The following is a 26,172-nucleotide window of genomic DNA, read 5'->3' as shown; positions in this document are numbered from 1 at the left end:
GTAATTACAGATTGGAGATCATTTCCTGCTTTCCACGACTAACTACCTCTGAGAGGTTCTGGGCACCCCCTTGGTCTTTCTAGAGGACATCCAGGTAGCAGCCATAATACCATAGTATCATAGTGAGGCCAGAGAAGCCCGAGCTCAAAGCGCACCTCACACGTTTGCTGGGTGGCCACAGGCAGGTCATCGAAACTCCCTGTGTCTCAGTTTCCTCAGTTAGAAGATGGGTCCCATATCTATAGCATTCATTCCACAGGGTTGATAAGGATTAAATGAAATGATGCGTATAGCATGTGTGAACTATAAAATTTATATGAATGTTAGTTATAATTATGTTCCTCTGGAAACCACCCTGGACCAATTCTTCATTCAGTTTGGAGCCCAGACTATCCTGGTGGGGCCATTAGGAGGCACGACAGTGCTCTGGTCCCAGAATCACAAAGACCTGAGTTCAAATGTAGCCTCAGAGACTTCCTAGCCGCGGGCCCCTGGGCAAGTCACATCCCCTATATTTGACTCAAGTTTCCTCAAGTATAAAATGGGGTCACCATACTATCTATCTCCCTGGGTTGTTGTGGGGGTCAAAGGAGATAATAATTGTAAAACTTCGCCAACCTCAGCGTGCTCTGGAAACGCTCCTACATTTCTGTCCAATTCTCCCAAGAAGACATTGAAGGAGATGGAAAGCCAAGCAGAGAAACGCGACGAAAGTGAGCAAGGTGACGTTTTATTTTACAGTGTCGGCTGCTGGAAGAACACCTGAAATATTCATTCAACAAGCATAGAAAAGTGTCCTCATTCCCAAGTGGCCATCGAGTTCATGCTGACAGTACAGACAGCACAGACAGAACATCATCTAGTTACACTTGGAACGATGTTTAATTTAGAAAAAACAACTCCAATTTAAGTTTCATGTTTAAAAAATAATAATAAAAAGAAACAGTTGATGCAATTCAACTTACAAATATGATTCGTTAAAAAGTGATTTATCAGCATTAATAAACATGGTGGTTATTTAAATTAAGAGCGTTTTCTTTGAAAAATTGAGTTAGATACGTTACAGCATTAATTTTGGAAATGCAAAAATATTCCAAGATGGAAATATGCAAGTTGACTTTACATTTTGGAAAACTGAGATTTCGTACGTTATGTGTGAGAAGTCGTTGGGTACGTGAACGCTCTAGAGAAGCGCACTTGTAATTATGGAGCAATCTACACGAGTGATCCTTAGGAAAGGGAAGGTTACCGGCTTCGGGATTTCTTATGTCAGCACGACAGCGAATTTTGTGCTAATAAATCACTTTTCCCGACCAGACATGAGGAAACCAATGTAAACGCTGCACTTTGCTTGCTCTGAGGAGGAATCACACAGGATGCTGGGGCGTCAGCTGGTCTCCATCCACCATTCTCAGTGGCTGAGGATGGTTTTGTCACTTTTGAAAACAGGAATGAATAGGTTCTACTGGAAAGGCACAAACCGGTTAGGGAATCAAAGTGTGTTTCTCTCTTGTCCTTTCTAAGAGCAGGGGCAGATTCTCAACTGCTCTAGATCTGCAGAAAGAGGAGCTGCCTTCTGAATGAGATCCCCAAATGTCACCTTTGTTTTTCTGGACTGGGTGGCTTGAGAAAACAAAGTTCTCTTTCCTAACAAGGCACAAGGGAAATAACCTGACATCTGTCATTACTCCCCCTTCTTCTTGCCTGTTCCCCAACTTTTGGGTTCCTAATCACATCATTCAGCAACTCTTAAAACAAGAGCCCAGAATGTGTCATGTGCTGTGACCGGGCAACTGAAGAAAGATGGGACATGTGGGAGTGCATGTGTGTGTGCTTGTATGCGTATGTGGGCACCTGTGCGTGTGTGTGGACATGTGCATTGTGTGTGTGTATATATGTGTGTATGTGTGCATGTGTGTGCATTTGTGCGTCGAGCTCTCTGCAGACTTCCTGCTCCTCACTCCTGGGACGCAGCCCTTCTCTGAGCAGCACAGCAAACACCCCGGAATGTTTCCCCCTTTCACCGCATAATTTCCCTTCACTTCTGTCACTTCATATGAATAATATGCCCCTGGGTGTTCATGAGAACATACCTTAAAATGGTGCTAAAAATAACTGTCTTCTTTAGTTTGAAATCTGAAGGGGTCAGGAAGCTCCACTAGTAAAAATGCATCCGCCACTATCACTCTGTTCCCAAGGGAGGCTTTTCTCTGCTTAGTGTCCCTCTCCTTCCCTAACATTTCCTCTAGTTTCCTTCAAGTATATTTTTCAAGAGAAATAATGACCAAAGAACCCGTTCAGGACTCAGAAAAATTGTTAACTGTGATGATGGATTTTATGGATCCAGTCACAGGCAACATGCACCATCTTGAAAATGCCCTGGACGAGATTTGTAGTTAGTATTAAAATAGATCCTAGGTCCTTCTTTGTTAATTACTAGGAAGACTGGCGTACATGTCCTAATTGCTAGGAAGACGGGACCACAAATCTTTTTCCCCCAATGAGATGTGGCAATGGAGTAAGCTTGGAACCCAATTCCTCTGTTGGTTAAGGCAAATGGTGTAGTTGTTGGACTCTCCTGCAATAGAAAAACCACTGTGATTCCATACAAAGATGAGACCCCCCCAAAAATGATTTCTTGAGATTAGATAATGTAGCCATCTCACACACACACACACACACACACACACACACACACACAGCAGTCAGCACAGATGTGCGCAGGCCTGTGTTCTAACACTAGTGGAAAGATCTCTCCTGTCTATTGAAAATGGCAGCCTTTTTTGTCCCAAAACATTTCACGTTGATCCCAAGCAAATCTCCATGTCATCCGTCAAATCTCTGGCTGTTCCATTTTTTTCTACTTAATGCCAATATTTAACCTAGGGATATAATTTACAAAGTCTTTTTAAGGAAAATTTCAAAATAACCAATTGGAAAACAGCATGATACAACGATAGAAGCCTTGATCATGAAGTCAGTGGACCTGGGCTCGAATCCTGCTTTGCTACTCACTGCCTTCTCTGGATGACTTTGATTGGACATGGCCCTTCCCCTTGTTGGGCATGGGTAGCCACTAGGTCCTCATGCAGAAGATGATCAGATGGCCTTTAAGGTTTCCCAAGCTTCTAAGGTCTGGGAAATGAAAAGCAGGCAGGCCTTTCTAGACCATCAGTCTGTATTTCCAAGACCTTCCTGCCTCTATCTAGTCATGCATATCCCATGGGGCCTCCCTTTTAGTTATCCAGAGATTTTATTCTTCAGACATGACAAAGCACCCTGATGGTAGTCATAACTGGGTTTATAAAAGAATTTAATATCTAGTCACCAATGAAAATGAATTACTTTTTTAAAAAAGATTGACCGTGTTTGTGACATAAAAGAAACTGGGAGGTAGATGCCACCCTCTGAGGCTAGATGGGTGTGGTTTGCCTGACCCCTGTGGCTGGGATCTCTGCCTGAGGAAGGACAGGGTCTCCTTGGATTCTTGGGAGTTCTACTGCAGCCCCAGACTTAGGCCCCCCTGCAGATAGAAGATGGTCAGGACAGCTTGGGGTGCTGGCAAACAGACCCCCTTGTTTCCATTGCATTTGTTTGTTTCAGCAATAAAGCAAAAAAAAAAAAAAAAAAGATCCTCCTCTACCTTCTGCCCCTTTGCTTTAGATAAGATGTCCATTTGTTGATAACAACTGCTATAAAATAGCTGGCATCGGGCTTGGCGAGATGTGCTCTTTGGGTGCATACTTGGCAAAGAAGGGCAGGAAGCCTGACAGCATGACCCCCACAATGGCCAGTGTGTAGCCCCAGCCAATCTGGCAGCTTCCGGCATTGTAGACACCAGCATGTGCACAAGAGTTCTTCACGGAAGCTGAGCTGAGGCCTAAAGGGTAGACCAGGAGCCCTGAGGCCATGATGAACACTGGAAGGGAAGAGAGAGGATCCCATCATTTGTGGCAAGGGACTTGGTCATCTCACACCAAACCCCAAAAGGAACACGTGAGGGCTCCTTTAAAAAAGGCTTGACCTCGGCCTCACAGGCTGAGGGTGAGATCCCCAGAATATATCAGCCTCCAATCCCCTGCTGAGACACCAGTCACCAAGGATCACCAAAGATATGGGATGGTCCACAAGAAGGAAGAAAACTGGGGAAGGGCTGGAGAGAGCCCAGGTAAACACCATCAGAGCATCACATTTGAATCAGAATGCCTGGCTTTGTCTTCGAAATATTCTAACCCTAACCTACACATTCGAAAAATAGGGGTCAAAAGATTCGGAGGATGAATGGCTCCAAATGGCTGCCCCTAAAAGTAGAATTCTGATGACAAAAATTCATTGAATCTGTGTGTGTGTGTGGGGGGGAAGGTTAGAGCCATACTGTGTTCCCCACTTACATTTAAATGAAAACCCCCTTTATAATACCCCTTTGGACCCTTGGACACCTGGCCTATGCCTGGAGCCTTCCAAGGGAGAGGAACTGCCCATTGCCTCCCCAAAAGCTAACCCTATTTGGGCACTAGGGGGTTTGCAGTCCCCATTTGCCCCTGCAGCTTGTCCTCAGTCCCACCCTCATGGAGGCTCCTGGTTCTACTTTCTGTGGCCAAGCAGAATCTTCCTTTTATGATGACTCTATAATATTTTCTTTTTCCTTCCTTCCTTCCTTCCTTCCTTCCTTCCTTCCTTCCTTCCTTCCTTCCTTCCTTCCTTTCTTCCTTCCTTTCTTCCTTCCTTCCTTCCTTCTGATAATATTTAATATAAATGTTAGACTTTAATAAGAGTCAAAGTTTGAATTAAGCAGAGCCTGGACCTAATAGTCTCCTTTGCTTAGAGGATGCCTTTTGATGGGCAAATGGGACGTCCTTATCAGACTTTTCTTCTAGCATCCTAGTGTTAAGAGAAAAACACAAATACCTTGGGGTTGTAACTTCAGCTTTTGTCAAATTCTGTTAAGATAAACAACTTCAAAGGCCTGTTTAGGAGAGGATATCTGTTATCCGGGTGATGGGACTTTTTCCTTATCTTAAATCACAGAGACATGCTACGGAAAGAAGATGCCCATAGCTTGGGGTCATAAAACCCAACTGACACCACTTTGTTTGCAATGTGTTTATCTAAGAGAACTCCTTCCTCATGGCAAAATGTACTTAAGACAGTCAATCTCTGTACTAAGCAGCCAGTTCTGATCCTGGCTCCATAGCGCTATGTAACTGTTGTCTTTATGGGGAAATGATTAATTAATTAAATCATAAAATGTATGCATTTAGCCTGTTGCCTTTTCTCTAACCAAGTTTTCAGGTCAACACTTCCTTCCTTCCTTCCTTCCTTCCTTCCTTCCTTCCTTCCTTCCTTCCTTCCTTCCTTCCTTCCTTCCTGCCTGCCTGCCTGCCTGCCTGCCTTCTCTTCCCTCAGTCCCCATAGGGTATAATACCCTCACTTTCAAGTGCTCTGTCCAAAGGAAAGTAGATTTTGATTGCTGAAACCTCACAAGATATCTTGGGGTTTACAAACTACATTTTTTTTTCTTAAAGACCTTTTGTGGCTTAAACCCAAATAGCTCAGGCTCTCTTTGATTGGCCAACAAAAGGTCCCAGAGCAAGCCCTGCTTGGTAATCATTTGGACCCTAATTACCTCAGAGTGAATGTAAATAGCAATTGTTTCTGTTTTGGCCAGAAACCCTGAGTCTTCCCTTTCCAAACTGAATTTTTTTGACGAGGTAAAAGAGGCCATTTTTTGCTTCATTACTTACCTAGCCTTAATCACTGAATGGGTGTTACCTCAGTCATACTGAGACCTTCCCTGAACCTTAAACCTACTGCACCGTGAAGCTCAGACACCTTGAGGCCCCTGCCCCCTGCCTAAAAGCTCTCTTCTGGACCCTCCTGGCTTCAGAGTGATTATCAATAGTAACTATTGCGGTTTCCCTCCAGTCTGATGTCTTTCTTCTCTTTGCCTCATTAAAGTGGCCATGCCCTGGCTACTTCTTAAACAGACCTATTCAATGAATGGGCCTTACCTCACCCTAAGTGAATTCCTGCATAGACCTTGGCCTAAAGGGGCCAAGGTCTCCCAGTGCATTCTGGGTCATGTCCAGGCATCCTGATGAATATCTGGTCACTGGATCCAGATGTCTCTGGAGGAGAAGTGAGGCTGGTGACCTGCACAGCCCTCCTTCACTCAAAACAAAGTCAAGTGTAAGTCATGTCATTTTTCTGATGTCATGGTCTTCTTCGGCAACAAAGGATGAACGCAGCAACAACTGAGACCTGTTAAAGACCTTAGCTTAGAAAGGTCCAGGTCTCTCACTGCATCCAGGCCATCTCCAGCCATCCTGATCTGGCTACTGGACCCAGATGGCTCCGGAGGAGAAAGTAAGGCTCGTGACTTTGCACAGCCCTCCCTCAGTCAGGACCAGTTCACCTCCCTGAAGTCATGGTTCTAGGGTCCTCTTTGAGGATGAAGGACAAACAATCACAATATCTGAAGATAGTTACAATGTCTCGAATAGTTGGCAAAGCATTCCCCGCTTGGGAAAGTTGTTACTTTAAATACCTTGGTGTATCTTATCTATGTGACATTGTTTCCTCTGCCAATAGAGCAAAAGGGCGGGGACTGTTTCCTTTGTGACTGTAGCCCAAGCAGCTCAGACAGAGTCGGGCGCATGGTCAGAGTTTACATTTGTCTATAATAACTATTCATATAGTGCCTACTATATGCCAGGCTGTGTGCTAGACACTTTATAATGGCTGTCTCATTTGGTCTTCACAACAACTCGGGGAAGTAGGTGCTATATTACCCCACTTCACAGATGAGGAAATTGAGGAAAGAGGAACTTGCCCAGGGAGTATCTCAGGTCAAATTTGAACGTGGGCCTTCCTACCTCCAGACCTGGGCCTAGATTTGCTGAACCACCGGCTGTTTGGTGTCCACTTCCTAGCCTGGTCACCCTCTTCAGGACAGGTTCTAGTAGGTTAACATCTTTCCTAAAATGTGCTCTCAGAAATGAAATGGGTAAGTATTCTAATTAGAAACCATGAGACTGGGAATCATTCTCGTTAGAAACCATGAAACTGGAAATCATTTTACTTAAAAACCATGAAATTGGTAAAGATGTCAATGAAAAAGGTAGGCTGTGTCTCCAATATCCATGTGGCTGCCCAGGGAGCTCTGAGGAGCTCACCCCTTAGAAGAGCATACCCAGATGGTGGCCAAGGGGCCAGACTGCCAGCAGCCAAGGACACACCTCTATGTATGACAGTGACAGGCGAGCTCAAGCCTCCAACAAATGTGGAAGAAACATGTTTGGAGCAAGAAAAGCAACAGTGAGGAAGGTCAGCATGGGGAAGGTGACTTCTTTTGTTTACTCACTGATGAGCCATTTAGGACCAGCTGAGTATTTCAAGAGATCAGAGAGAGCTGTGAAGCCTGGATTTGCGCTCCCTTTGGTCAGCAAGAACTAGATGTCTCACAGCCACCTCGGACTCAATGCCTCCAGAGCCAAGCTCCTGATTTTTCTCCCATGCCCTCTTCTCTTCCTGACTTCAGGATTGACAGTGTAGAGAAGTGCCTTTCTCCCAGTCACCCAGGCTTGAAATCTTGGGCTCCTCTCTGCTGGATCACTCTCAGCCCCCATAGTTGCTAAATGCCGTCCTCTCTACCTTCATAACATCTCTCCAATCTGCCCCCTCCCCTCCTCTGATTCTGTCTTCACACCCGGACCATTGCAGTGACTGTTGAGGGGAGAAACTGCCTGCCTTACAGCTTCCAGCCCATCCTTCATTCAGTCACCAAAGGAATTTTCCTAAAGCCCTGGTCTGACCACGTCACTCCATCCTCAGTAAACTCCCTCTGGCCTCCCAGAGCAAACACAAAATGCTGCATTTGCCTCCTAACTAGGCTGCATCCTGCCCCTCCTGGCTTCTTACAGCCTATCCCCAGTGACTACACCCTGATTCAGGAACCCCAAGCCCTCTTCATTCCAGGGTCTCCTCTCTGTTCATAGTTTTCTGTTTGGCCTTCTTGTTTATATGTGGTTGGTTTGCAGTTTGGTTCCCTCATGAGACTGAAATCTCCTTGAGGCTAAGGATTAGTTTTTGCCTTTCTTTATATCCCCGCTGCTTTGCATGGTGGTTGGCACATAGTGGGCACTTAATAAATGCTCGTTGACTTTATTCTGTGAATGCCTCTGATCTCTGGGGACTCCGTAACCGAGCTACCCTCTGTTCTCCCCACTCCTGACTCCTTCATCTTCCTTCCTCTGCCACAGAGCTTTGGGCACCTGATGGGGAGTGGGAACACTTCCCCACTGCTGATGTCTGTCTATAGCACCATGGGTGGGTCCCCACTTTCTGGGGCTCTTGATCCTTTCCTTTGGGAGGGCAAGAAGGAATGAGAAGGAGATACCCAGTTCTGTTCCTTGTTCTGCAAGGGAGTCCAGTTGAAGACACAGCATTATTGTGATCACTGAGTTAGGAGCAGCTAGAGGGCTCTACAGTGCAGAGTGCTGGGCCTGGAGTCAAGAAGACCGGAGTTCAAATCCTGCCTCAGATACCTACTAGCTGCATGTTCCCAGGCAAGTCACTTCACCTCTGTCTGCCTCAGTTTCTCTTTTGTAAAATGGGGATATCATCTATCTCCCACGATTGTTGTGAAGATCAGATGACTCAATATATATAAAGTGCTTTGCGAAACTGTTATTATTATTACAGCAGTGTGGCTTCAGAAAGGGCCGAGGAATAGTCGATGTGGCGTTTGCTGCCCGACAACCCCAGGAGAAATGCCAGGCGCAGAGCAGAGGTCTGTACACACTTGTGGATCTGACCAAGACCTTTGACACCGTTAGTCATGAGGTCTTATGGAAAATTATGCCAAAATGTGGTTGCCCGGAGAAGTTCATCAGTATTGTACATCAGTTTCATGATGGCATGCTTGCCTGGGTTCTGGATAATGGACAATGCTCTCCTGCCTTCCCAGTCACCCATGGAGTGAAACAGGGCTGTGTGCTTGCTCCCATGCTTTTTAGCATGATGTTTTCAGTCATGTTGACAAACACTTTCAATGAGAACGAGCACGGCATAAAGGTCAGCTACCATATAGATGGTGAATTCAATCTGAAAAGGCTCCAAGCCAAGACCAAAGTGGAGGGAGGGTTGGTGCATGGTTTTCTGTTTGCAGATGATCGTGCATTCAGTGCAGCCTCTGAAGCTGAGATGCAACAAAGTAGGGATCAGTTCTCTGTGACTTGTGCTTATTTTGGCCTGACAATTAACACCAAGAAGATACAAGTGCTCCATCAGCCAACACCACACAGTCCGTACATGGAACCATCAATTACAACAAATGGAGAAGTTTTGAATGCTGTGGATAAGTTCCCTTACCTTGGTAGTGTACTTTCCAGGGATGTACACATTGACAATGAGGTTGATGCATGCATTGCCAGAGCTAGCTCAGTGTTTGGGAGGCTCCAAAGAAAGGTTTGGGAGAGAGGAGGTATTAGACTGACTACCAAACTGAAGGTCTACAGAGCCGTTGTGCTGACCTCATTGTTGTATGCTTGTGAAACAGGGACAGTCTACCAGTGCCAGGCCAGGAAACTGAATCGCTTCCATTTGAACTGTCTTAGGAAGATTCTGAGGATCACCTGGCAGGATAAAGGACCAGACACTGAAGTCCTTGCTCCAGCTGAAGTGCCAAGTATTCAAACGATGCTTTAGAGAGCGCAACTCCAATGGGCTGGGCACATTGTTCAAAGGCAAAATGTATGTTTGCCAAAATGACTATTTTATGGAGAACTTGCATGGGGCAGGCGATCACATGGTGGTCAGAAGAAATGATACAAGGACACTCTCAAGGTCTCTCTCAAGAACTTTGGGTTTGACTGTGCAACGTGGGAGACACTGGCACAGGACCGCTCAGCATGGTGTGCCCACATCAGAAAAGGTGCTGTGCTTTTTGAGCAAAGCAGAATTGAGACAGCACAAAGTAAACACAGGATATGCAAATTTAGGATATCCACCCCAAATATTCACACGGACTATCTGTGCCCAAGTTGTGGTAGAGCATTCCGAGCTCGTGCGGGTCTGACCAGCCACAGTCGGATACACTGACACTTCCCTTGACAATGGTGAGGTCACTTTGGTCCTCTTCAAAGACAGAGGACAACAACCAATTACTATTATTATAGCTGGAATTTCTAGCATAATAAGAATGAAAATTATTAGTCTACAAAGGACATCAAAATGGAAAACCCCAAAGAAAAATAATTGTTTGCAAGAGGGGCCAGGGAGAGCCCAGCCCATCAGCAGGAGGCCCCGCTTATGGCTCATGCCCTGTGTTCTGGGGGTTGTGGGGTCAGAGGAACATCTTGACTATAGGGTGATGTGGCCCCTCACCCCTCCTGGCCTTGTGGGAAGTGAGGGCATGGGCGGGTGAGACAGCAGAAAGCCTGGCCGGGGCTGGCAGTCCTGAGGACAGTCCAGCCCAGCCCAGCCCAGCAAGCCAACTACACCCTCTCTTGGCAGAGACGTGGGCCTCCCTTCAAATGTTGCTTTGTGGGAATTACAAATAACTCTGGATTTCCTCCCTCAAAGCTGCATCCAAAGGGGCTCTGCTCCCCACAGGCTGCTAGGGAAGGCCAGCTTTTCCCCTTTCTCCTTGGGGCAGCACTGCCCAGTGGTCTGAGGCACCCAAGAGTCAGGAAGTCCTGCCTCTGAAGTGGTAGCCATGGGGCACGTTGCTTTCCTTCTCTGGGACCTGGGCCAAACTCAGGAGGAAGGTGGCACAGGTGATAGGAGTTTCCTCACTAGCAACTCTTGTATCCCCAGTGCCAGAGACTGGGCAAACAACCGCTTGCCACTGTACTGGCCTTCCCTCATCCAGAGCCAGTCACATGGGCCACTCCAGGACCCACCAGAGATATCTGGGGCTGGGGAAAGCCTTACCTATAATCTCTGTAGGAAAGGCTTCAACAGAATAGTGAGAGGAAGCTCTGGGGGTGGAAGTAGAGAGCCCCTCACCCCCCAGGTGCAGGATCAGCTTGGACAGAGCAGGACATTGGGTAGCCAAGGCTGGCCAATGGCAGCTCCTGCTCTCCTCTGGGAGGGGATCTTCTATCTGGATCCTCCCCCTACCCCAGGCTAGGGTCTGTTGGCTGCTACTTTCCCCCCAGTCTGTGATTGTCATTCAGTCCCACACAGCCCCCAGGCCCCCAGAACCAGGAGATGGGGATGTACAGGCTTCAGAGATATTTCTATTCCAGTGCCTCCTTGGTCCAAAGTTGACATGGGAAGGTCTTCTGGGAGAAGCAGCCCTAGCACATTATGCCAGCAAACAGCAGAGAACCAAGCACACAGGGTGATACTGGAAAGATTGTGGTGGCAATAACATCCTCAAGTGACTGTAAGCTCTGTGTCCCAGGAGGAAAGTCTCCCAGCAAGCTGGTGATCTTTGAGTGCAGACCCAGTACTCCAGCAGACAACCTCTCACAGTATGACTCCACAAGAAAGTGAATGGGAGGTAGCCTCAGCTGGCAGACATATCCTCTTGTGATGTCACAGTCACAGGACTGAGAAAGGGAATGTGAGGCCCTCTTCCCCTAGCCAGGGTTGTGCAGATGGAGGCTGCAGAGGGGGATTCACAAGGGCCTGGAATTCTCTGAGGTCCTTCGGCCTGGCACTGTGCTAAGGATCAGTCCAGTACCCATCACTGCCTGGGGTCACTATGCTTACAGGGTGTGGGCTTCAGGACCCTGGCATCTGGTCCAAAGGCTCAGTGAGTGCTTGGGTCTTAGGTTGGACCAAGGTGGGCTTCTATTCTCCTCCTCCTCCCCTTGCATGATTAACTTGTAGGTCAGAACCCTGGACTCACATGGCCAAAGCCCTAGGCCTGCTCCTTCCATTGGCCTTATTGACTACTCCAAGACTGACTCCTGGCCCCAAGCACTGACCAAAAGCAAATACAGCTGGCCCCTGGGGACCAGAAGGCCTACCTGCAGATCCCTACCCTTGTGGTGCTCCAGACTCCCTGAAGCCCTCTGCCCAGCCTCATTCCCCATCCCCCTGGCCTTGGTCCAAGTGGGCATTGACATGGGCACTGGTCTCAGAGTTAGGAGACACAGTTTTTTGACATTTACAAGTTGGGTGATCTTGGAAGTCCTTGTGCCTCTGTATTCTCATCTGTAAGTTGAGACCAATAAGACCCCTTCCAACTCTAGTATTCTAAGACTCCCTCCCCATCCCTGTTGCCTGTCTGTGCCTGACACTGATTAATGGGGACAGGCTAGAGTTGGGCCACACATTGGCAGAGTAGCTAAGTCACAGAGGAGCTTGTGGCTGGGCTAGTGACTCTTATATGTTTCCAAAGTGTCCAAGACACTGGAGGAGACTACTTGTCATCAAAGAATTGATCTTGCTGAGGGACTTCCTCCCAAGAGAAGGTAGAGGGCCAGGAGGAAGATACTCTAGGCCAGAAGAGAGGTTGACTGCAGGGGCCTAGTAAGGACAGCTCTGGGGCCAGTGTACCCAGGCACCTCACTCTACATTGCCCTCCCATGGTTTCAAGGTCTTCTCAAGATCAACCACTCCCAAGTCTACATTCCTTTACCCCACTTCTTTCCAGTGCTCCCGGCCCACATCTCCAGCTGGACATAGCATTGGTTAGCAACTCCTGTCCATGGACATCTTTCAGAAGGCCTCTCAATGCTGTCCCCTCCCACCCCTCCACAGACTAGCTCAGGCTCAGGCCCTCATCTTCTCCCACCAGGATCAGCCCAGCAGGGGCCTGACTACTCACATGTCATCATTCCATCTTGATCAGAATAGTTGTGCGAAGACATCTACATCATTGTGTTCCTCTTAGGGTCACAGATATTCAGGGATTCCCCGTAAGGAGATCAAGTCGCCTTGCCCAAAGGGATTGTTTCATTATTCTTGGTGCCTGGCACAGAGCAGCCTTAAGGCTTTTGGTTGATTGTGATTAACTATCTCCTGTCCATCCACCCATCACTCAACAAGAATTTTAAAGCTCCTATGATGTGCCACATCCCGTGCCAATATCCACTTAAGGTTTGCAAAAAACTTTACAGTGACTAAGGTGGCCTGCTGGGGGAAGAGGGTGAGCCTAAGGCTGCAGATGGAGGCCAGAGACCCAGGCAGACAATATCTAGAGCATTCCCAATTGTGGAGTCCAGCTGAGAGCCCACAATTCCCTCCCTGAAGTGCTCCATCATGGGGTGCCTCCTCTGGGGATTCCCTCCCCTCCCCCCTTCCCTCTCCCCACTTTCCACACATGTTTGCAGGCTGGATCCCCAGGGGGTGACTACTACTTCAAGTTCAAATAATATCGTATGGATCTTCTGTCTTAAAATTTCAGCTTAGGAGCCCCCACCAGTGAGGCCACCTTTAATAGTCCAGAGACACAACTGGCTCACAGCAAAGGTATTTACTAAAAATGGCAGCGTGGCAACAGCAGCTACAAAATATCCACTTCCCCCCACCCTCAAACCACATAAATACACGCAGCGCTCATGGAAACGAACCAGCATGAACTGGGAGAAGGTGGACACTGGGGGAGCGTGGGGAGTGCTATAAGCAGTATTCTGCTTGACAGGTTCCCCTGCTGGGCTGCTTGCCCAGCTCCACTCCCAGGCCTTGCTTCTTAGCTCCCCAGATCGACTCTCGGTTGCCAGGGATACTCATCTGTTGAATCCAAAGCTAACTCTCTTCTCTGCAGCCAGAGAAGCTGCTTCCTGTCTGGAATGCTGCTCCCAGGGTCTATTTCTGTCTGGCCAGGGAGTATCTGCTCCCCACCCTCAAGGTTTCCTGCCCTTCCACTGCAGACTTGGGGGGAGGGGGAGTTTAGCTTTCTCAAGCCCTCCCCTTCAGGGGCATGACCAACTTTCATTCAACCCAAGCCCAGCTACCCTCCCATTCAGAGAATTCCGTTACACTTCCCAAAGGGAAGACAGGGTCAGACACAGTTTTGCATTTCATTAGCATATAAATAACTTGTTGCCTTTGTTTTCTGCCTCGGTTTGTGACCAAATCAATTATGTCTGTGCAAATTGGGGGTGGGGGTAGGGGAGAAACCAGATTCCAGCACTTCCACCTTCCACACATGTAAAGACTGGATTCTGCTTGCACTTGTTGGCTCTCCCTCTCTCTCTCTCTCTCTCTTTCTCTCTCTCTCTCTCTCTCTCTCTCTCTCTCTCTCTCCCCCCCCCCCCGTCTGTCTCTCTTCCCTCCCCATTCTTCCCTCTTTTGTTCTCTCCCTTTCTCCTTCCTTCCTCCCTCCCTTCTTCCTCCTTCCCTCTGGGTCCCCTGGGGGCTGAGAAGGGCAAGGCAGAGAAGGCTGCTCCAAGAAGGGAGTCTGCCTCAAGGATGGTGAGAGCTTTAAGGAACCTCAAGGCTCAGGGCTCACCCCTTCATTTTACAGGAGAAGAAACGGAGGCCCAGAGCTCATTTGCAGTGAGGAAGGGTCTGCCCCCCAGCCTAGTAGCTCTCCCTTAGCCCTCAGAGAGCTCTGCTCTTAACAAAGTCACTTTGAGGAGCTCAGAGGCATCCAGACTCCACTGCACATCCAAAAACGGCAGCTGAGAGCTGGCCAGAGCATGTGGGGAGGAGCCTGGCACCCCCAGTTACCTGCATCAAGGATGTGGCGCTTCCCTCTTCATAGAGGAACTCAGGATTGACTTTCCAGCAGCAGAGCTGGCCTTGGCACACACAGTTCCTACAATGAATTCTGCCCATGAAGGGAGATGGGTACAGGGTCTAGGGGGCCATTCTGTTGTGCTGCTCACTTGAAAAGTCATGCATGAGACCCTATCTATTAGCCCTGTCAAAGGGCCTGGGGCAGCAGGAGTGGGGTCCCTGGGCAAAGTAGGAGGTTTTCATGGAGGCAGAGGCAAATGCCAGTATAGATACCTTAGGAAGACAGCATGCCTGTCCCCTACCCCAGGGCTACCCCTCACCCATGGCTGCTCCTTGTACCTGGGTCCAGCTGGGCTCCCTGGGCAGCCAGACCCAAGGAAAGCCTTGTAGAGAGGATGAAATCTGGCTCACCCTGGGGGACAATGGGCAGAACGGGGCCAGGATGGTCAAGGTAGATCAGGCCAACTGCTGAGGATGCCATGTACCCATCACTGAGCAAGTCTGTGCACCTCTGTTTTGGCCATGCCCAGGTCTGGAATGCCCTCCCTCCTAACCTCTGCCTCCTGGAGTCCTTTCTTCCTTTCAGATCATCCCTGATCCCCTCAAATGCTTGGGGCTTCCCTCCTCAGCTACTCCTCATTGAGCTACTTGGTTTTCATATTTGTGGTTGTTCACACACTTGTCCTCCCATGACCCCATTTGGGGTTTCCTTGGCAGAGATACGGGGGTGGTTCACCATTTCCTTACCCTTCTCCTTTTACCAATGAAATGACTTGCGCAGGATCACCCAGCTAGGAAGTGTCTGAGATCAGATGACTCCAGGTGCCCCCTGGTGGCTCCTCTGTGTTTATTCATTTTATATTTCCGTCTGTCCTTACTATCTCTTCTCCCTGTCCCCTCCCATTGATTATCAGACTTGAGGAGCAGGCTTTGTACAGGATGTCCAAGCCCAGGGTCAAGCATGCAATAGGGGCTTCATAAATGCTTGATGACTGATAGACTGATATGCACCAACTTCCCCCTGGGTCAGTGCAAGGGCCTCATCGGGGCTGAGCCCGCTGGCAGGTTCTAGGAAGAGGCGGGCAGCCATTTTCTAGGGAACCCTAGGGAACGGAACTGCTCAGCCCCAACCCACCCTCGGAGGGAGGATGGGCCAATGAGTGAATGTGCCCAGGCTGGGGAAGGGGCAGCAGGAAGGAGGCCTTGCACAACCTGGGCCAGATCCCTGTGGAATCCACATGGGTATTCTGGGCCCCTCACCCTACATGAAGCCAATCTTCAGGGAGTACGAGCTCACAGGCCCTTAGACTGGGCAAAGGCAGCACCAGAGGGGCTGTGCCTGTGTACCAATGCACAGAGCCTCTCAGCATCCCAGGGCTGATGCCAACTTTGCCCAACCAACCACACCTTCTGCATACGCCTTCCAGGAGTGGCCTCAGGCTGGGGCCTGCATAGTCTGGCATCCAGAGGAGGGTCAGAGCTGGTGCCTGAGGCCATAAAGACAGGCCACTAGCACCTGTATTCCTGTGTGGTTCCTCCCTCCCATCCCAGAACCAGGAGATCAAGAAGACACAATAGGACACAGGGTCCTGTGGGGCAGATGAAAGAATTACTAGGGGAGGGGGTGGGGGCACATCAAGTCCCACACTCCTTTGGCCTGGCCTCCCTCCCAGCCTCTAGAGCTCCTTGGTGGCTACTCCACCAAAGGCTGAGGGCAAGGCTGTTCAGGGGTGGGGTGGAGGCAGCCTCGGCCTCCTGTAGCCTCTAGCTCCATCCTTGGCTCTGCTCCCCCTCAGGACGGCTATCAGGGCCACTCTCACCCCATCCAGATACAGGGTTCTGGACCAGGTAATTCCATCCAGGCCAAGAGGATGCTGAGGAGACCACTGGGGACGTGACATCACCCTGCCTCTGGTAGGCCCTGAACTACCAGGCAAGGATAGGGAAATGTTCCCCCAAAGAGGGAAATCCCCAAGTAGGGTGGGCTCTCTCAGAAGGCAGTGAGCTCTCTATACCTGGGAGGCTTCAAGCTTAGACTGAGGCATCACTGATACTGCAATGGGAGTGTTATGAGACTCTCCTTGGTCCTCTCCAGCCTTCTCTAAATGCTGATCCTCTCCTGACCTTTGGGGAGCGCCCTCAGTCCTTGCCCCTGGGCACCTCTGCCCTCTGGTTCCAGAAGAAAATGAGGAAAGCAAAGCCTGGGTAAGGCACCTGGGGTAGGGAGAGGAACTCACCTGCTGCCAACTGCATATATCCGGCCAGGGCGCAGACTCGCCTCTCCAAGAGCCCACTGGGGAGGAAGACAGAGACGACAGCCAGCAGGGCACTGAGGGCCAGAAGCACACAGCCTCCCGAGCACAGCACGGTGCTGGTCTGTGAGGACACAGAGGAAAGCAGTTGAGACGTGGGCCACCAGGTCAGCGAGGGACAGAGATAGGCTTAGGGTGGGAGCCATAGGCCACCTGGGTCAGCAAGGGACAGGGGCTGGCCCAGGATAGGCCGCTGGGTCAGCGGGTCAGTGAGGGATAGGGCTGAGCTCCAGGGTGGATGCCTCCAGGCACTGCAGACCCACCCTCACCTCAGGGAGGGGTAACAGAGAAGGTTGGTTCCCCACCACCCTTCAGTTTTCATTCACCCTTCAAGGCCTCATTAAATGCCACCTCTTCATAAGAGTCTTCTTTGGTTCCCAGAGAAGTCACTGCTTGGTGCCCACAGTCCCCTGGGTCACGTTAACCACAGCAGTCAGTTCCAGGGGGTGGCCTCACCATGACCCAGCACAGCAGGCCCTGCACATATCCTGCTCCCCATTTTACAAATGAGTCAACTGAGGCCCCAAAGTTTACACAATGGTCCCAAGGTCATGGAGCTCTTGGCCAGGTCAGTCCATCCAGGCCAAGAGGGCTGATGGCCACGTGGATGCTGAGGAGGCCGCTGAGGATGTGGCATCACCCTGCCTCTGGTAGGCCCTGCCCTGAGCTAGCAGGCAAGGATCCAAGGTAGACCCTGAACCCAGGTCTCTCTAGCCTTTCTGTTCTGTCACATGCCTTACCCCTCATCACACTTCAGGGCATCCACAGAGAGGGTTGATCACTCACTCTTACCTTTTTTCCTGTGAGCTCTCTGAGGTCAGCCAGAGCTTGGTCACATACAAGGGGTAAAGTCAATGCCCAGGGGCAGGTGGGTGACTGACCCACTCTCCTGGACCCTTGTTGGCCCCCATATAATGCCCCCATATGCTCACATATGGACCCTGTGGCTGATGAAGGGCATTGAGAAGCCAGGGCAGCCAGGAGTGGGGAGAATCTGGACCTCCAGCTAAAGGACCTGGGTGTGCTGACCCTGGAGAAAGAAGGTTTGGGGATGTGGGGGGCAATGCTAGTCCCCAAGGGCCAAACCAGGAATGAGGAGGGGAAGCCGCCAGGAGGCTGATTGAGGCTGAGACAAATGTCCCCCTAACTTAGAGCTCTCCATGGTACTGTTTCAGGAGGTGCAGAGAATGGATGGACCACCCAGCTCATCAAGGATGTTACAGTGAAATCCCAGTCACATGGTTAGTACCAAATGGTCTCTGAGGTCCTGTTCCTATGACCTCCTCTCTCCTGATCATCTGGATTCCCTTTTTTTTTTTTTAAATTTTATTTTTCATTTTTAACACAGTTCATAACACATAAAACAATTCCAACTTTTGGTCAGGTGATAACTTCTTTTTAAAGCATTTACAACATAGACCACATAAGAATTTTTTTTTAAACACTAGCCAACTGAGACACAAATAATATTTATGTTGCTAACTTCACAAGCTCTTGACCTAACTGTCTCCAAAGTATTACTAAGAATTAAAGGACCCTAACTTATTGTTGTTGGTCTAAAGTCCTATGCCTGATAGCTTAATTTTAGACAACCTCAGATGTTCCCCTACCCATAGTCTATAATTTAATAAATCTGGTATTAAGCTTACAAACCTTTTGACTATAGGAAATTGCCACCAAGAGTAGGGACATTGTAGGGATACATCTCCCCAACTTCGTGTCAATTCCAGGTATGAGTAGATTGTCCACTTGCATTCAGTAAGGCTTAAAGTCTGCCTGGTGTCAGTGGGGAAATTGAGTCAGGAGAATCCCACCTCAGCCCAGGCTAAACAGCCGCTCTCCCATCCTTCTCATGAGAACACTTTTTGCAGTTCATACCAGCATCTCACCAGCTAACTAGCATCATGGATTGGAGGCTCAGATCCCCTTTATTGCTTCCCATACTTGGAGTTAGACTCAGAAGAACAGTCACTTAGTAGTCCCATAGCATCTAAAAATGGCAGTTTCCTACAACCAGGTTTCAAATATGATTATAGTTTCACTTTGGCTAAGGAACATGTTTTGAGGCAAGTCTTAAGTGGCTTACATGCCTTTCTATGCATATTCTAATTCCTGATTAAATGGAGATCATAAAATCTAATTTACCATTAAAACCTTGACTTTTTCATCAATGCCAAATTTTACCCGAGGTTACCTTCCTCTTGGAAAGTTAGACTGAAATTCTTTTCTCCAAACTAAAGATGTCATTGATTTATTCTCAGTAATTAATTCAGCCAATTGTTTTAATACTAATCACTTTTACCTCACTTTGTAACATGTCCAATTTTTCCCCATCACTCCCTGCCCCCCCTTTCTAATACCTTGCATTCTGATTACCCCTTCCCTCAATGTACCCTCCCTTCTATCATACCCCACCCTTCCCTTATCCCCATCTTCTCTCTTTTCTTATAGGGCAAGATAAATTTCTATACCCCATTCCCTGTATTTCTTATTTCCCAATTATATGCAATAAAAATTCTCAACATTCATTTCTAATACTTTGAATTCCAACTTCTCTCCCTCCCTCCCTCCCTCCCCAACCCCACTGAGAAGGCAAGCAATTCAATACAGACTCAATATGGGTCATTTTGCAAAAGACTTCCATAATAATCCTGTTGTTAATACTAACTATATTGCCCTCTATTCTACTACTATTCTACTCTATCCCCCCTTATTTTTTCCCTCATTTGGCCTTGTCCCTTCCCAAAAGTGTTTATTTCTAGTAACTCCCTTCTCCCATTTGCCCTCCCTTCTAACATTCCCCTCACCCCACTTGTTGCCTCCTCCCCTACTTTCCTGTGGTGTAAGATAGATTTTCATATTAAATTTAGTGAGCATGTTATTCCCTCCTTCAGCCATATGTGGAGAGAGTGGCTTCACTTTTCCCCTCTCCCCTTCTCCCTTTTCTCCCTTTTCTTTTCCATTGAACAAGATTTTTCTTATCTCTTTTATGGGTTATAGCCTGCCCCATTCCATTTCTCCCTTTCTCCTCCCAGTATTTTCTTCCCTCCCTCCTTAATTTTTATTTTATTTTATTTATTTTTTTGTGCATGTGGATGTCATCTCTTCTGATTCAACACAACCTGTACTCTCTGTCTATATATGTGTATGTGTATGTATATGTACAATCCCTCCACCTACCCAAATACTGAGAAAAGATTCCAGAGCTATAACTATTTTCTTGCCATGTAGTAATGTAAACAGTTCAGGTTTAGAAAGTCTTTTATGATTTCTCTTTCCTGTTTACCTTTCCATGCTTCTCTTGATTCTTGTATTGGAAAGTCTAATTTTCTATACAGTTCTGGTCTTTTCCTCAATATGAATGTTTCAAAGTCCACTATATCATTGAATGACTATTTTTTCCCTTGAAGTATTATACTCAGTTTTGTTGGGCAGGTGATTCTTGGTTTTAATCCCAGTTCCTTTGACTTCTGGAATATCCTATTCCAAGCCCTTTGATCCATTAATGTTGAAGCTGCCAGATCCTGTGTTATCCTGATTATATTTCCACAATACTCAAATTGTTTCTTTCTAGCTGCTTGCAATATTTTCTCCTTGATCTGGGAACTCTGAAATTTGGCCACAATATTCCTAGGAGTTTCTCTGTTCAGGTCTCTTTCAGGAGGTGATCGCTGGATTCTTTTAATATTTATTTTGCCCTCTGGTTCTAGAATATCAGGGCAGTTTTCCTTGATAATTTCATGGAAGATAATGTCTAGGCTCTTTTTTTGACCATGGCTTTCAGGTAGTCCCATAATTTTTAAATTGTTTCTCCTAGATCTATTTTCCAGGTCAGTTGTTTTTCCAATGAGATGTTTCAATTATCTTCTATTTTTCCACACGTTTGGTTTTGTTTTTTAACTGCTTGGTTTATCTCATAGCCATTCATTTCCCTGACCTCAATTCTCTCTTTCAATGAACTATTTTGTTCAGTGAGCTTTTGAACCTTCTCCTTCATTTGGCTAATTCTGCTTTTTAAAACCTCCTTCTCCTCGTTGGCTTTTTGGACCTCTTTTTCCAATTGAGTTAGCCTCTTTATAAAGCTATTTTTTTCCTCAGCATTTTTTTGATTCTCCTTTAGTAAGCTGCTTACTTGTTTTTTAAGGTCTTCTATTGCCTGAGTCCAGTTTAAGTTCCCTTTGGAGGCCCTGGAGGCAGGGACCTTGACTTCCTGTGACAGTATGCATTGTTCTTCCTCATCTGAAAGGATGGGAGGAAGCACCTGTTCACCAAGAAAGTATCCTTCTATGGTCTTATTTTTCCCCCTTTTTTGGGCATTTTCCCAGCCAGTTACTTGACTTCTGAGTTTCCTCTCCACAATCACCTTGCCTCCAGTTCTGCCAAGCCAGCACTGGGGGTTGAGATTCAGATGAGCTGCTCTAGTCCCTCGGGGGCTTTAAGTGGGGGCAGGGCCAGCTATTCAGTGTGAGACTAAGATCAGCTGCTCAGGTTGGGGCAGGGCTGCCACACGGGGCTCAGTTCCCTCAGGGACTTTATGATGAGTCTTTCAACTATGGATGCAGGCTGTTGCTTGCCTTGGAAGCCCTTGTCTGCTGCTGCCTCCACTGCTACCACCTGAGGAGGCCGGAGTTATGGGGACATACTGCTCCCTTCTTGGCCAGCTGAAAAAACCCTCTCACTGCCCTTTTGCTCCTGTGGGTTGAGAGTCTGTGCTGCCACTGGAGATTCTGTCCCTGAAGCCTGCTCGGATCTGCTCCTTTTGGTGCCACATGGCCAAGCCTAGGCTGGGCTCTGCTCCATGTCCAGTGCAACAGACCTTTCCTGTCAGTGTTTCAGGTCACTCTGGGCTAAAAATCTCCTCCACTCCCTTGTTCTGTGGCTTCTACTGCTCTACAGTTTGTTGAGAGTCCTTCTTTACAGGTATTTTGTGGGCTGTGGGGGAAGAGCTAATGTATGTGCATCTTTCTACTCTGCCATCTTGGCTCTGCCCCCTCTGGATTCCCTTTTCTATCTCTGGCAAATAATGTTTGACCCAATGAATGCCATCTCCTTCCAAGCCAGATGCCCATGACAGAGAAGTCTCCCCCCCACACAGGAGAATCCACCAAAGGAGGGTGACAGCCACAGGCCCTCCCCTTCCCTGTTGAGCATGCTCTGTAGCCACTGGCCCAGGACAGATACTGTTAGGAGCACCATGCTTTAGGAATGGTCATCTCCAATGGCCTTTTCTCAATCCTCATTTTTCTCAGCCTCTCTGTAGCGTATTCCTTGGTGCTCACTCCTCCCATAGGACCATTCCTTCTTGGTTTCCTTTGCTGGATTTTCATACAGATCTCACCCACTGTGGTGGCTGTCCCACATGGCACTCTCCTGGGCCCTTATTTCTCTTCTGACTCGATACTATGTCACTTGGTGAGCTTGGTGAGAGTTCAACCCTCAAGAATTCAATGACTGACTCTGGGAGGATGACTCTGAGATGTATTCGTCCAGCCGTGACCTCCATCTCTCATCTCCAACTGGCACCCATTGGACTTCCCAGACTGAACATCCTACAGACTTTCAAACTGGATGTCCCAATCACTAACCTCAAACTGTCCAAAACTGAATTGTCTTCTTTCCCTCTGAGGTCTCCCTTCTTCCTAACTTTCACATCTCTCTCTGGGGCACCCCACTTCACAAGCAAGAGGATCATGTGCATGTGTCACACTCAGTTTATCACTCTCTCTCCCCCTTTTGTAACTTGTTGCCAAATCCTTCATAACATCTCTCAGACATGCCCCTCCTCTCCTGCCCTGCCCCCACCCTGGTGCTGGCACTCCTCACCTCCTGCTTGGACAATGGCAGTAGCCTGGGGGTAGGTCTGCCTGCCTCCAGCCTCTCCCCATCAGTCCATTCTCCATTTAGCTGTCAGTGATTTTCCTAAAGTTTGAATCTGACTGGGTTACTCCTACTCAATAAACTTCCACAGACCTCTAGGATCAAATATAAAATCATGTTGGCATTCATAACCTAGCCTTCTCCTACCCTTCTCATCTTTTTATACCTACCACACCCCTTCCCATGTACTCTTCAAGCCAGTGACACTGTCCTCCTGGCTGTTCCTCACACAAGACTCCTCATCTCCCCACTCTAGGCATTTCTTTTGGCTATGCTCCCTGCCTGGAATACTCTCTCTCTTCATCTCTGCCTCCTGGCTCTCCTGACTTCCTTCAGGTTCCAGCTCAAATCCCACCTTCTACAGGAAGCCTTTCCCAGTCTTCTTTAATTCTCCTGCCTCCCTCTGAAAGTGCCCCAGTTTATCCTGGCTGAGTCTTGGTACCTTCTTGTTAGGAGCTCAGACTGTGAACTCAAGGGCACAAGGACTACTTCTGCCTTCCTTTGAATTTTCCTGCTTGGCACAGGTCTTGGTACAATATCTGTTGGCTGGACTTGCTGGGCAGGAGTCCCTAGGGATCTGGGGAAGTCCTTATGAGCAGGAGCAGGATTCTGGGAGCCCAGCCTCTTTCCTACATATAGAGAGGAGCCTGCCATCCAGAGCAGGCCACCTAGCCTGCTTACGTTTGTCTCCCACACTTCCTTTTATAACCCACACAGAGTCAATAGGTTTACCATGGAAACGAGCCAATAAAATCTCCTCCTAGCTCCCTCCCGTGATAAATCAGAACCAGGGGATGAATAGGCTGCTAACCTCTGCCACAGAAACACCCTGGTATCAGCCTCTAGACCTTGAGCCAGGACGGGGGAGGGGTCCTGACACTGCTGTATGCCTTCCCCATGTCCCTTGGGGCCTGGTATGGGTACTGACTGCCAGAGTCAGACCCCCAAAGGGGAGTGGGAGGCATCTCCATATATCCCCAAGCTGTTCCCATCCCTGCCTGGGCATGCACCTTCCATCCCAATCAGGCTGGGCTCCCCACTACCTAGATCAGGCCATCAAGTAGCATTTAAGTGTGCCCTGGACAGGACACCCCTTCCTCACCCCTCCCCTCCAGCTGTCCTTTCTTCAGTTGTCCCTTCCATTCAAATGCGGCTTCTTGAGAAAAGGGACCATCTTACTGGCTTGTATCAGTCTCAGTGCCTGACTGATAGTAAGAATCTATAACGATCAATCCATTTATCCATCTGTCTGTCCAGCTATCTATCCATATGTTCATCCATCCATCATCTAGTTACTATCTATCTGTCTGTCCATTTCTCTATTCATCTTTCTCTCTATCTACCATCTACCATCTATCCGTCCATCCTTCTATCCATCTGTCTGTAGGTCTATCCATCTATCAGTCTACATAACTATCTGTCTGTCTATCCTTCCATCTGTCCATCCATCCATCCAGCCATCATTTCTGTCTGTCTGTCCATCTGCTTATCCACTCACATTATCTATCTGTTGATTTTTCCATCCTGATCTTTGTTTCCATCTGCCTGTTTACCAGGGACAACTAAGTGGTGCAGTAAATAAAGCTCTGGGCCTGGAGTCAGGAAAACTCATCTGCCTGAGTTCAGATCTGGCCTCAGACACTTACTGGCTGTGTGACCCTGGGCAAGTCACTTCACCTTGTTTCCTCAGTTTCTTCATCTGTAAAATAAACCACTCTAGTATCTCTGCCAAGAAAACCCCAAAGATGGTTACTGAAAGTCAGATACAATGGAAATGACCGAACAATAACAGGCCTGTCATTCATCTATCCAGCTTTCTTTTTTTTCCTCGACCTACCTATCTACCTATCTAAACTACCTTGAAAGGCAGAAGTGCGGTAAGGAGAAAGAGCATTTGAGGCAAGGGGACCAGCCAGGGAAAAGGCATGGAGGTGGGAGAGGGAAGCCAGCTTGGCTGCAAGGTGTGGTAAGTGTGAAGTCGGGTCACAAAGGGATAAGGGAGGGTGAGTTCGATCCTGGAGGCCCTGGAGCAGGGCAGGGACATGGTGGGATGCAGACTTTAGGGACATGTCCTGCAGGAAGGAATGCAACTGCAGCGGTGGCCATCTGGGCAGAGTTCTGCTTTGGACCATGGAGTTTGAGACACCTAGAGAATATCTGATTCAGTTGTCCAGAAGCAGATGATGGCATGAGTATAGTGCTCAGGAGAAGGGCTGGGAAATTATTGAACCCATGGGAGTGGAGGAGATTCCCAGGGAAAAATAGAAGGGCCCAGGCCAGAGCCCCAAGAGCCTGCCTTCCTGGGACATACTGAGCAAGCCATTTCTGGTAAGTAATGAGGTTCATGGCCAGACTAGCGATGGCTGAGGAACTGGAGTAGCTGGGACAGGAGCAGAGGCAGCTCTTTCTAGGAAGGACACACAGGATGATGGTTGAGGGGATGGCAGTGTCTAGGGAAGTACTGGGGAATGCAGGGGAGAAGGTGCCAGTAACTAGGGAGAGAGTACAGAGGAGAGAGACCATCAGCATGATGGCGATATGGGAGGAGATGAGGTCGGGGCACACAAACACCCATGAGAAGGGCCTCATCTTCATCAAAGACAGAAGGTATGGCATGGGGGCTTTAAAGAGGGAAACAGAGGTGAGGAGCACCCAGCTGGGGAGTAGGAGTGAGCCAGTTAGGCAAAAAGGAATTGCCTTGTGGTGGTGAGGGCCCAGTGGGGATTAAGTCCAGAGAGAAAGCTGGGAGCTGAGACATGGAGGTCCTGGTTCCTGGAAAAACCAGGGGGCCCTCGCTGCCAGATCCAAGACCCATGTGGGGAGGGAGAAGCCTGAAGAGGTAGCAGGGGGCAGGTGATAAGGACCTTGAAGGTCAAACAGAGGGAGTCGTCCAGGGGTGGAGGGGACAGAGTTAGACCTGGATTGTAGGAGGATCCATCTGAGAGCTGAATGAGTGGACCATGGACACTGGGCATCAGTGGGGAGACTCGAGGCAGGGTATGAGGTGATCGGGCCTGCAGCAGGGGGGCTTCCGAGGGATGGAGGAGGAGGAAAGGGGGTGCTGCAGGCTGAGGGGGGCTGGACCAAAGCTACAGGGCAGAATTATCAGTGGGAGGAGTCAGGGCCAGCCCTGCCACAGTGGGGACACAAAGAAGTCCCCCGCCCTGCCCAGGGCACCCCAACCCAGCACACCCCAGATGGCACCCCTTCTCCTGCCCCTCCCAGGGGTGTGGGGCCTTCAACAACACCCCAGGAATCAGGCACAGCTGGGGAGGGGGTGCATTAAAAGGAAAGACCAGAATCCCCGGGGGCTTTGTTGTAGTCGTGCCAAGAGTACCCAGCT

The 26,172-nt window shown here is 48.6% G+C and overlaps 1 protein-coding gene across 2 annotated transcripts in view; it reads right to left on the bottom strand.

Moving 5' to 3' along the window:
* Window positions 1–714: 714 nt before the first annotated feature.
* LOC140510390 (LHFPL tetraspan subfamily member 7 protein-like) overlaps window positions 715–26,172 on the bottom strand; it is a 33,343-nt gene continuing 7,885 nt past the window's right edge. Inside the window, exons 2-4 of one of the 2 annotated variants that reach the window (XM_072618990.1) lie at window positions 16,878–17,016; window positions 3,644–3,919; window positions 715–2,578 (exon numbers count right to left, since the gene is read on the bottom strand). In XM_072618990.1, the coding sequence (XP_072475091.1) occupies window positions 3,693–3,919; window positions 16,878–17,016 (366 nt within the window). In that variant the 3' untranslated portion in view covers window positions 715–2,578; window positions 3,644–3,692. Of the gene's footprint in view, window positions 3,920–16,877; window positions 17,017–26,172 lie in introns of both variants that reach the window. The other variant, XM_072618989.1, reaches the window with a different exon arrangement.

This window comes from Notamacropus eugenii, chromosome 6 (assembly GCF_028372415.1).
Source record: "Notamacropus eugenii isolate mMacEug1 chromosome 6, mMacEug1.pri_v2, whole genome shotgun sequence".
In the NCBI taxonomy this organism is placed as follows: Eukaryota; Metazoa; Chordata; class Mammalia; order Diprotodontia; family Macropodidae; genus Notamacropus; species Notamacropus eugenii.
This window is presented reverse-complemented; position numbering and strand designations above follow the sequence as displayed.